We start from the raw sequence: 12,323 nt of genomic DNA, 5'->3' as shown, positions 1-12,323 counted from the left end.
TCGTAGACGTGTATATTCTTAAAATTCTGTAAATCACTATCGTTGGTTTATTACCTATGAAACGTTCATTGATGTGTTTGTATCTGTCAGGACCTCGACCACTTGAAAAATTCAAATGCAGTATGTTGCTAAAGGCAAGCCCAAAGCGGGCTGCAATACATCCAAAACTTACATGTTCTGGAAACTTTTGATGTACATGTATGTTTGCTTTCCGAAGGTCCACCAGTGGCTGTGCAGCATCAAAGCCTGCAATGCGGACCCTACCAACCGCCCGGACGTAGTTCTCGTGGCAACTCACGGTGACATGCTTACGGACAAGGAAGGTTTGTAGTAATCTCCAGGCGAATGCATATTTCTAAGCAGGGTACACTCCTTTGCCTGCTTTTGATACTATCTTATGCTAACGCGGGATCTGCTTGGACCCCCGGTAGCCAAACCACACTTCTAGGTCGGCTACACTCTCTTGCTAGCTTTTTTTACCATCTTATGCTACCGTATGATCTACCTTGAGATTAGTTTGTAGAGCTATTTGGCAGTCATTTGTTTACAATTCAAGTATCTTACTTCGGTAAGGAATAGAAGTCAGGGAAATATATTTTCTTGATCTCTATCAATTTTTACCTTTATGGATATAGACGAATTTTACTTTCTACAGGCAGGAGAAGGGCTGAGACCATTCTCAGGGAGATGAGCGGCATGTTTAGGACCCACCTGAACATAGCTGATCAGGTCATCGTCATGGACTGTCGGAGGTCCCAAACTTCTGAAATGACGCAGCTGAAAAAGTGTCTCCACAATTTCCACGAGGCTCTGCTGCGAGTGAGTCCTAACCTCCTTTTTCTTGAATTAGAAAACATAATCATATAGGTTCACTGGTTTTAAGCTTCGTTGATGTTCTGTAACATGATGTTACCACCGACGCTTTGATAGTTGATCAAAAACGTGTATTGCTAAACTTTCTTCCAACACAACAGTGTACACGGATCAAATTCAACGACCACTGTCACCTTCTTCAGGATCAATACTGATGACCAATCACTTCAGAATGTAAACTCGCGAGAGTTACAGACACGCGATCTTATCAATACGTGATCTTGCGTATACGTGCCAGCAATTGGTCAAACGTGCCAGGAAGTTTATTACGCCCACTGAAGAGAGACGGTGGGCGTTATAAACTTCTTGATCGTGATCCGTATATACTTTTGTGTTGGAAGAAAGTTTAGCATTGTACTATGATTACTACCAACATAGATCAGCTTCCATGATAACGACAATGTGCATTGCAGCTAAAACACCGTTCTGTATATAATTGTGTACAGAAGCAGCAAGACATGCCCAAGTTGTGTGCTGAGATCATCAAGTGTGTGCCAGAGTGGTGCAAAAGTAGATGCAGTCCCAAAGGCCCTGTGATGGACTGGGACACCTACAGACGCGCCGTGAAGGAGTTCAACCCTGCTGTAGAAGAGAACTTTCTGCAGAAGTCAACGGAGCATCTTCACGATCAGGCGGAGGTAATGATATTCCCAACGTAACTGTACCTGGTTAAGTGATATATAAATGTTACAATGAGGTCAACCAACAACATTTCACAAATGATCTTTTCCCTTTTAACGTTTGAACTCTCTGCTATCGCAAGTTAGTATAAAATATTTGCAGCATTTTAACAACATCAAAGAGCTTCTACTTGTAACTCAAGATTTTCCAGTATTTAGTTATACAAATATATATATCTGTGCACCAGTTTTGTATATGTAAGTCAAATAGATACAGTATCATAGAAGAAAACAAAACGAAGCGCAAAACTACCTACTGTCAAAGCGTGCAACAGGGTTCATTTTTAGATATCTTACTTGTTTCTTTAAGATCATTATGGTTCGTAAGAGTGCCTCAAGGTCCGACAGCATCGTCATCCTGAAGCCTTCTTGGCTGGGCAAAGACGTCTTCGGCCCGACACTTGCACCTGAGAACTTCGTCGAGCGACTAAGAAGAACTGCAGACGATCTTGTAACGAGAGATGAGATCTACCGAGTATTCGAGGACAAGTCAGATCCTGAGCTGGTCATCACCTTGCTGCAAAGATTCCAACTTTGCCATTCCTACAATGGCAAGGAATTCGTCTTCCCAAGCCTTCTGACACAAGTGAGCCAACGGTTAATCTGATATTCCAATCTTAACTGAAGAAAATTTACTTATACAACGTTCGCATATGCAACGAGGCTTGGTATATATACGTAAAACAACCTTTACAACTGTGCAAGAAAAGATACTATCATATAATGTACATAATATTTAAACAAAAGTCAAATGCCTTTTTACCAGCTAGTAATCTGACTAAAGTTAAGCGACAAAAGTACATATCGTCTTTTAATTTGAAACATTACAAAACCGTTTTATCTTCAAAGGAAATGCCCAAAGAGGCGTGGCTGCCAACTGGAGAGCCAATGACGCTGTACTTCGGCAAAGCATGGCTCTCGCGTCATCATGTCCGGATCCGGCGTGTCCAGTGCTGCTGATGACGACAGCGGTGCAGGCATACACGAATGGCAGGAAGAAGTATTCACGGCAATGGAAACCGAAGAGCAAAGTGCTGAACCGATGTCACCAACTTTAACTGTAGTTGAAGGCGATGATAATACTGTGGTCACGGCGGGTGACGGGTCGTTTGTCAGTGTAAGAACACAAGGGGACGGACAGGACATGGAAGGTGTTGAGAACTCCGACGTAGAGGCTGATACAAGCAATGACGTTGTTGATCCATTGGACCCAATGAGCATTGAGCTGGATTAGCTTCTCGTTAACAATTGCAATATCTCATTTGTAATACCCATGTATGTACATACTCGGCTTGCTCGTCCTGTTCATATTGTAACATACCGTCTCTGCAAATCCAATGCGTTTAAAATGCTCTAAAGCTTGCTTAATTCGACAGCTGCTTACGATGGGCCCATCGACTATTCAGTTTCGTCTACGGAGTCAAGGTTTACATAGAATGGGAGCAGTACAAGGATATTCTATTCTATTCAATAGCCCACACAATAGGTCTGTAATAATGTATTGTTTGTTTGTTGTTGTTTTGTATTATTTTTAAATGGGCATGATGTCGGAAGAACACAAATAAAAATAAAGAACCTTCTTGAACAGTTCATATGTCTAAAACTTTCGATCCTTCCATTGATCCGAGTTCAATTGCCGGTGTAATTTCTTCAGACCGAACACAATAATATACCATTTGGGTCGCCCCTGAGGCGTCGCCAAAAGGTAAGTGTACGTGAGCATGATCTAGACGAAGTTACAAAAACACAATGTCAGAAAGAAGTGGAAAATTCAAATAAACACAGAGGCCTGACAGGGCCACAATTTGGCCACTGAGAAGAATAAACAATCAAACATCATCTCATGGTCAGTATGAGCTTGGAAAAATTCCCAAGATTTTATTGTAATAGATTGGTATTAATTGACAATATGGTAACATATGAGAAGTCAATTGTAAAAGTAGGTTATAACTTAAATAGTGTTAGTTTTGATTAATAAGTTAAGTATGCCATCCTAATGTGGCAGAGAACAATAAATAGGCATAAATAGTTAATAGGTCAATCGAGTTTTAGTTGAGGTACTTGTATCAATGGTTAACAATACATGTACTAACACGTTATATTTGTGCTCACAATAGTGTCATTAACTCCAAAAATTCTGTTATAACTGTAATACTATCTATCTCTTTTGCCTGTTGCCTCAATACACCAGTACGTCTTATTATTCCTGAGAGATAGTATTGGAGTCATATCCACAACCCTAAAGAACAATGCATTTTGAGTGTCTACAATGCTCTTAAATACCCCCCCCCCCTTCTCTGTATCTATGCATTGTTGAGGACATACATTTTTACTTCAAAGGATCTAAAATGTTACTCTCATCCCAGTTCCACCTCATTATAATCCTATGTAAGGAATATATTTTACCTGCATTTTTTACTGGTTAAATTGCAATGAAACAAACATACAGCAAGCAAAGTTATCACATACACTTTTCTCATCATGGAGTAGTCATATTGAGTCCAGAATACTGCATGCTTTAATGAAGATGGCATCTTACTAAATAACATCTTTGAAAGTCTTTCACTCCTTTGCATCTACTATCAACTATTATATGGTCTATTTTCAATTGTTTACTCATGTTTTCTTTGAGATGCCATTCTCAATAGGCTGTTGACCTGTACATATCCACATGGGCATGTACATGTACTTAGGGTCTGTCACTATTGTGCTGGCACATGCATACGTCCAGTTGAGCTGTCTTCTGAGCAACATAGTCACACTTGTGAGTTTGTTTCCTCCTATATGCTGAAAATGGCACTAACAAGTATCTAGTCTGCATATTTCTTACTTCCAGGACCTTTTACCAGTGTCTAGCATGTGCAGGAAGTCACACTGGCTACACATGTTTTTTCCTGTCCATTTGCCACAGTTGGACTTGATAGGCAGAGCTTGGTACAAAATTCACACTCTCTACACATGTAGGGGTTTCTTGCCAGTGTGTTTGAGCAATTGGTGAGTCAGGTTTGCACTGTAGCAAACTCACATTGGTCACATCACCTTTCTTTACTTTGTATCTCGACATATTTTGCAAGGCTTACTGAGGGAGAAGTTCTATGTCCACATTGTTTTGCGATGTGTAAGTCCCGGTGAGCATTCTGTCGAGCACCATCAGTTACACTGGTCACATCTGTAAGGCATGTCTCTTATACTGTATGTCTCTTCATATGTGTAGCCAGGTTGGACCTGAAATTTGTCCTGTAGCCACATTCTCCACACATGTAGGGTTTCTCCCCAGTGTGTTTAAGCATGTGACTGCGAAGATTACTCTTACAGACTGCAGCATATTCACATTGGTCACATTTGTGTGGCTTTTCCTTCCTGTGTATTTTCACATGCCGCGATATGTACAGCCTAGAATATGCTCTATATCCACATATCTCACACGAATAGGGTTTCTCACCGTGTTTTGCCATATGTAAGTCCAGGTGGGCTTTCTGTACAGCAGCAAAGTCACACTGGTTACACTTGTGAGGTTTGTCTCCTATATGCCTCTTCATATGTGTAGACAGGTTGGACTTGAACTTTGTCCTGAAGTCACAATGTCCACACATGTAGGGTTTTTCATCAGTGTGTTTTCGCATGTGACTGCGAAGACTACTTTTACAGACTGCAGTATATTCACATTGGTCACATTTGTGTGGCTTTTCTTTGCTGTGTATTTTCACGTGTTCTACAATGTACTGCCTAGAAGATGCTCTATATCCACATACCTCACATGAGTAGGGTTTCTCACCACTGTGTTTTGCCATGTGTAAGTCCAGATGGGCCTTCCGCAGAGAAGCATAGTCACACAGGTTACACTTGTGAGGTTTTTCTCCAATATGCCTCTTCATATGTTCAGTCAGACTGGACTTGTAAAGTGTACGGAATCCGCACTCTCCACACATGTAGGGTTTCTCACCAGTGTGTGTAAGCATGTGCTTGTCCAGTCTACTTTTATATACAGCAACATATTCACACTGGGCGCATCTGTAAAGCCCTTCATCAGTGTGTACTAGATGTTGGTCTTTGTCACTACTGTTTTCGTGCAAAAGTGACTCTAAGTTGGATTCTTCAATTGTAGCATAATCATCATCATCACAGTCATGAGATTTGTCCACACTTTGAAGTGATGGGGAAGACATGGTAGCCGTCTCACTCTCACCAGCCAAGGAGAGTTTCTTATCATTTGGTTCATCCATGTAACTGCTGGACTTACTTGCTTTGTCCTCAAATTGGCCATAGTCTGCTGGGTTCTCTTCTTTATGTTTCTTGAGATGTTGTAACAAGGCTGTCCTTGTAGACATATTCAATCCACATACTTCACAGTTCCAGGATCTTCCACTATTGTGTTTAAGCATGTGTGCTTTAAGATTGCCTTTCTTAAGAGCAGCATAGTCACACTGGTTACACTTGTGAGGTTTTTCTCCTCTATGCCTCTTCATATGTGCAGACATGTTGGATTGGTAAGCTGTACAAAATCCACACTCACTACACATGTAGGGTTTCTCACCAGTGTGTTTAAGCATGTGTTCAGCCAGGCTTGCACGTAACACTGTTGTATATTCACATTGGTCACATTTGTAGGGCTTGTCTTTACTATGTATCTTTAGATGTTTTGAAAGGTCTGCCGAAGTAAATGCTCTATGTCCACACGTGTCACATTCATAGTGTCTCTCACCAGTGTGTTTAGTCATGTGCAAGTCTAAGCTGCCTTTCTTAAGAGCAGCATAGTCACACATGTTACACTTGTGAGGTTTTTCTCCTCTATGCCTCTTCATATGTGCAGACAGGTTGGATTGGTAAGCTGTACAAAATCCACACTCACTACACATGTAGGGTTTCTCACCAGTGTGCTTAATCATGTGTTGAGCCAGATTAGCACTTAAGACTGTCGAATATTCACATTGGTCACATTTGTAGGGCTTGTCTTTACTATGTATCTTTTGATGTTTGGACAGTGCTGCCGAGGTAAATGCTCTATGTCCACACGTGTCACACTCATAGCGTCTCTCACCAGTGTGTTTAGTCATGTGCATGACCAGGCTGTGTTTCCTCAGAGCAGTATAGTCACACAGGTTACACTTGTGAGGTTTCTCTCCTGTATGAATCTTCATATGTGCAGACAGGTTGGCCCTGGAAGCTGTCCTGAAGTCACAGTCTCCACACATGTAGGGCTTCTCATTAGTGTGAATAAGCATGTGCTTCTCCAGACTATCTTTATAGACTGCAGAATATTCACATAGGTCGCATTTGCACAGCTCTTCATCATTCTGTACTAGATGTTTTGACAGGGCTTCCCCATATCTGCATGCTTGAGACAAGTTGCTTTCCTCACCGGTGTGCTTAATCATGTGCAAGGCAAAGTCAGCTTTTTCCACTGCAGCATAGTCACACAGGCGACACTTGTGAGAGTCTTCTGTATGTAGGGAGTGAATAGACTTGTCAGATGTAGAGAAGTCAGGGTCATCAAACAGGTAGGCTTTCTCACTATTGTATCCTTTCAAGTGTGACTGTAGGGTGGCTTCTTTATCTGTAGCATAATCAACATCATCACACAGGTGTGGTTCATATACACTTTGAAGGTATGGGGAAGATGTGGTAGCTTTTTCACAAGTGTGTTTAACCATGTGCAAGTCCAAGTCAGCTTTTTCTACTGCAGTATAGCCACACTTGTGAGGGTCTCCTGCATGACGGGACTGACTAGATTTGTCAGAATCAGATGTAGAGAAGTCAGGGTCATCACACAGGTAGGCTTTCTCACCGTTGTATCCTTGCAAGTGTGACTCTAGTTTGACTTCTTTACCTGTTACAGTACTATAATCACCATCATAACATGAGTTTTGTCTGCACTTTGATTTTGAAGTGATGGGGTTGATGTGGTATCTGTCTCACTCTCACCACACATGGAGAGTTTCTCTTCAGTGTGTTTAAGCATGTGCAAGTCCAAGTCAGTCTTTTCTACTGCTTCATCGTCTCTTAAGTGAAGGTCTCCTGCATGAAGGGACTGACTAGACTTGTCAGAATCAGATGTAAAGAAGTCAGGGTCATCACATAGGTAGGGTTTGTCCTTACTGTATTCTTGCAGGTGTGTTTTTAGGGTGGCTTCGTTAACTGCAGCATAATCACCACTATCACCCTTTTGAGGTTCATCTACACTTTGAAGTGATGGGGATGATGTGGTGGCCATCTCACTCTCACCACACATGGAGAGTTTCCTATCATTTGGTTCAACCATGTAACTGCTGGACTTAATTGCTTTGTCCTCAACTTGGCCATAGTCTGCTGGATTCTCTTGTTTATGTTTCTTGACATGTTGTAACAAGGCTGTCCTTGTAGACATATTCAATCCACATACTTCGCAGTTCCAGGATCTTTTACTATTGTGTTTAAGCATGTGTGCTTTAAGATTGGCTTTCTTTAGTGCTGCATAGTCACACTGGTTGCACTTGTGAGGTTTTTCTCCTCTATGCCTCTTCATATGTACAGACAGGTTGGATTGGTAAGCTGTACGAAATCCACACTCTCCACACATGTAGGGTTTCTCACCAGTGTGCTTAATCATGTGTTGAGCCAGATTAGCACTTAAGACTGTCGAATATTCACATTGGTGACATTTGTAGGGCTTGTCTTTACTATGTATCTTTAGATGTTTGGTCAGGGCTGCCGAGGTAAATGCTCTATGTCCACATGTCTCACACTTATAGTGTCTCTCACCAGTGTGTTTAGTCATGTGCAAGGCTAGGCTGCCTTTCTTAAGAGCAGCATAGTCACACAGGTTACACTTGTGAGGTTTTTCTCCTCTATGAATCTTCACATGCGCAGACAGGTTAGTCTTGAAAGCTGTCCTGAAGTCACATTCCCCACACATGTATGGTTTCTCACCAGTATGTTTAAGCATGTGTACAGCCAGGTTTGCACGGAAGGCTGTAGTATATTCACATTGGTTACATTTGTAGGGCTTTTCTTTACTATGTGTCTTTAGATGGTTGGACAGGGCTGCCAAGGTAAATGCTCTATGTCCACACGCGTCGCACTCATAGCGTCTCTCACCAGTGTGTTTAGTCATGTGCATGACCAGACTGTGTTTCCTCAGAGCAGTATAGTCACACAGGTTACACTTGTGGGGTTTCTCTCCGGTATGACTCTTTATATGTATAGTCAGGCTGGACCTGAAATTTGTCCTGTAGCCACATTCTCCACACATGTAAGGTTTCTCACCAGTATGTTTTCTCAAGTGTTCCTTCAGCTGAAAACTGCCGATTGTTGCATAGCTGCACTGGTGGCACTTGTAGGGTTTCTCTCCTGTATGGATTCTTAGATGTTTTGTAAGGCTGGACTTGACATCAGTCCTGTACTCACACTTCTGGCATCTGTAGGGTTTGTCATCTGTAAGTTTGCTATCTTTATCTTGTTGCTGCAAGCTGCCATTCTGGGTTGAGGCATACTCAGGCATCTCGCATTGAGACATATCTTTGTCAGATTGCATTCCACTGTGAACAGGAATATCACACACGTTTTCTGCCTGATAGTCACATTCTTCCCAGGTGAAATGTCTCTGGCTGTGATTAGGTGTGCATGACACAGGCTCCTTGCCGTTCTTATCAACTGGGCTTGGATCCATCTTACGTTTCCTTTGGTAATGCTTCAATGTTTGTCCGATTCATAAAAAAAATACTATTCAAGTCTGAAAAATAAAAGGATGCCTTAATTAATGGCCCTCATAAACAAATTAGGCTCACAAAATATAACTAGACCTTAAACTGTGTCTCCATTGCACCCCTGGGATTGGCCACATCTAGTTTCTGTTGAAATTGCTGCTGCTTTGCTAGTAATGTATGCAAAACAAACTGTAGGCTCAGTCTGCTGAAAGGATATTCTCAACATTGAACATTCAGGAAGGAAGCACAATGTTTTCATTAAGCACACAATTTGTGCAAAGTGCATCTGCTCTTACTTTAGTCACAGAGAGATATGTTTCTGGCATATCAAAGGTGTTCGGATATCACTGTTTGGTCCTCAGCAAACAGTATCCATTTGGTATCCATTCATATTTTTTAGAAGCTTGGTAAAATATCATGTGTAATAAGCATTTTAACATTTCCAGGTACACATGCATGGGTGGCATGAATTGTGGCTAAGGCCCCTGAGACATAAACAATAGAAATGTGGACATTGTCTGAAAATCTAGACAATGTTTGAGACAAGAACTGTTTACAAGCCAGGTGTCTTCACCTTAGAAGTTATGAACGTGCACTTGGAATGTTGAACGAGTTTACAATTTACATGTATTGATAATCTCAATCATTTGAATAGGAATTGATAACCAACCAACAACTTATGGCTGTGTAGCAATATGCTGTAAGCTAGTGTAATTATAACTGTTCATGTACAAATGCAACTGTATACATGTGACTGACTGAGTAAAACATGCAACATGGCACGCTTTGTCTCACGCTCTAACTCATGTAGTCATGGTGCTTCATCGCTGGTTGCCAGAGGGTCAAGTTTTGATGAATGATTTTTTAACACATTCATCTGAAGAACATCCTTGGATATTAAGAAATGCATTTACAGTGTGAGATATTGTCGTGCATGTACCTTCTAATCAAAATTGATCAGTGCTACTACTAGTACACTAGACAGTGTGTCCTAGCTTGGTACGCTTTTGCAATTTTTCTCTCTTCAGGGGTTAGTGATGAACTTAAGTACACAGAAATAAGAATTCAATTGTAGGAAATTTTAGCTTTCTTGTGACTGTAATGTTAGCTGTACGTGTATGTGACTGTGTAACGTTACTTCTCATCTCATGTCAGGTCAGGGCCGTACAAGAATCCTGCTTTCATTCTCAAATTGTAAGGAGGAATGGATAAGATATGCCCATACTAGTAGTCTGAGGACTAATCTAATACTAATCATCATCATATGAATTATGATGGAGGCTTTACGTACAGATGGAGGCGTCCTCCCGCAGTGTTTTGTTTGTGCACACGTAAAAAATAATCACTGACTGTATACTCCGGCCATTGAACGAATTGCTGCATTCGTTACAACGGATGGCAACTTTTCCGAGTCAAATTGACAAACACACGCGTGACACTGTTACTAAGTGTTAGCACTCAAAGTCTATTATGAACCAGTCTCCTTGGTCTAACTATAACAAGCCCACTCCCCCAAAGTTATTTTGACATCCCTGATTTAAGCTCGCAGTAACGTTAGTATGAACCAACAGACTTGGAGTGTTATAAGAACATCTTACCTTTGCGTTGTTGGTGCTTCCTAATTGATGCAGTGATGATGAAAATCGTGCAAGGGCTATGAAGAAAGGCCCAGAAAAAGCAGTGCTCCGCATGTGGCTTGGGTCAAAATGGCGGAAAAAGCTACAGAATAGATGAAAGGTCAAAGTTCACTTACCTGGTTATCCCAATTCACCATATGTGCAAAATACTATATAGGAGAGGGGACATAGGCAACAGAACCTACTGCATCAGTGCACTGCCCGGCCTGAGAAGTATGAGCCAAGCAGATGTGGATGGGGAAGGTTGTGACCAAAACACCCCTGCAGTTCCATGGAATGCTGCTAAGGCGCCCAAACTTTAATACCACTTCCACCTTACGGTCTAGAAGTCACCATACTGGTCCAACTGCGTTTCTCCAATTTATTTTTAATTTCCCAGTAATCAAAATACACGTCTGCCTGTGGCGGCAATGTATACCAACGTCTAAATATTGTCTGCATGTAAGTTTTGTGAAGAGAATTGTGGTGCACTGGCGTAGATTTTGCTCTCGCAGCCGTGCTTTCTTTTTCATTGTTTTGCTGCAATGGAGTTTGTACAGCACTTTAACTTATGTATGTAAAATGAGAATAAGAATTAATGTAAAAAAAACGTATTGGCTGCTATTTGATTGAGGATTGAAGCTTTATAGTTAACGTTACCAATTAGTCTGACCAATACTTATGCAATCCAGGTGGTAATTCTCATGGCAGTGCTTGTAAAACTCATTCATAAACTTAGATTAAAGAATGATTTTTTTCGTATTTCTGGATGTTTAGATACTATTGGTCAAAGCTTTTTGTTAACCTTATTCTTACTTCATTGTATGACTTGTATCAATTAAAATGATTAAAGATGTCGTGAATTCTCTCATTACTTTGTTTATGCTGGTTATAAAGATTGTAGTCGAAGGCTTTTATTCTACAAGCTTCATTATTCAGGGTACTCATGTGCAGTGATAGGTATTCTGAGGAATATGTCAAAGGTGAGGGCCCAGAGACATTAACAAAATACGTCTAAACTTTATCATGCAAATCGAGACAATTGTCCAGAGAAGAACTGTTCACAGGTCGTGGGTCTTCAACTTTGACAACTCTTGAAAACAAAACACGCAATCCAGCAGTGGTAGGGCAATAAGCTTCCACCCGCCACTCAAATTCTAGTATTCTTCTTAAGTGAAATACATTTAACGCCAAGCGTTATGAGTGCGTTATAACCCCAAGCAGACCCCTAGGTACTAACTTCCATGACCACATGCCGTAGCTGCCGTGACTCTAAAAAAGGAGTTTGATATGCATGCAATCAAGGTTTACCTCTACGAAACTGTAGTCATAATTTTAGCAACACAGCTCATTCTAAACATTCTATCTCCTCGGTATCCGTTTTTGGTGGCTTTTGATACTGAGTTATCATGCGGAAGGATACGAAAGGAATGCAGCGTATGACGAGAAAGTTTTTTTTTCAGACTGGAAAA

At 41.1% G+C, this 12,323-nt stretch overlaps 3 protein-coding genes across 3 annotated transcripts; 1 reads left to right on the top strand and 2 right to left on the bottom strand.

Annotated features, from left to right (window-relative positions):
- Nucleotides 1-196: 196 nt before the first annotated feature.
- On the top strand, nt 197-2,513 carry LOC118403288. Its single transcript, XM_035801942.1, has 5 exons — nt 197-323; nt 656-819; nt 1,320-1,511; nt 1,864-2,139; nt 2,403-2,513. Exons 1-5 carry the CDS (start codon nt 197-199, stop codon nt 2,511-2,513), a joined length of 870 nt encoding a protein of 289 aa, XP_035657835.1.
- Nucleotides 2,514-3,397: 884 nt separating this feature from the next.
- LOC118410348 (zinc finger protein 665-like) lies at nt 3,398-7,370 on the bottom strand. The gene has a single exon (XM_035812011.1). The coding sequence runs from the start codon at nt 7,202-7,204 to the stop codon at nt 4,739-4,741; it is 2,466 nt and encodes an 821-aa protein (XP_035667904.1). The 5' UTR covers nt 7,205-7,370; the 3' UTR covers nt 3,398-4,738.
- Nucleotides 7,371-7,383: 13 nt separating this feature from the next.
- LOC118403272 (zinc finger protein 883-like) lies at nt 7,384-9,294 on the bottom strand. The gene has a single exon (XM_035801919.1). It carries the CDS (start codon nt 9,196-9,198, stop codon nt 7,384-7,386), a length of 1,815 nt encoding a protein of 604 aa, XP_035657812.1. The 5' UTR covers nt 9,199-9,294.
- Between the last annotated feature and the right edge of the window lie 3,029 nt (nt 9,295-12,323).

Source organism: Branchiostoma floridae, chromosome 2 (assembly GCF_000003815.2).
Source record: "Branchiostoma floridae strain S238N-H82 chromosome 2, Bfl_VNyyK, whole genome shotgun sequence".
Lineage (NCBI taxonomy): Eukaryota > Metazoa > Chordata > Leptocardii > Amphioxiformes > Branchiostomatidae > Branchiostoma > Branchiostoma floridae.
This window is presented reverse-complemented; position numbering and strand designations above follow the sequence as displayed.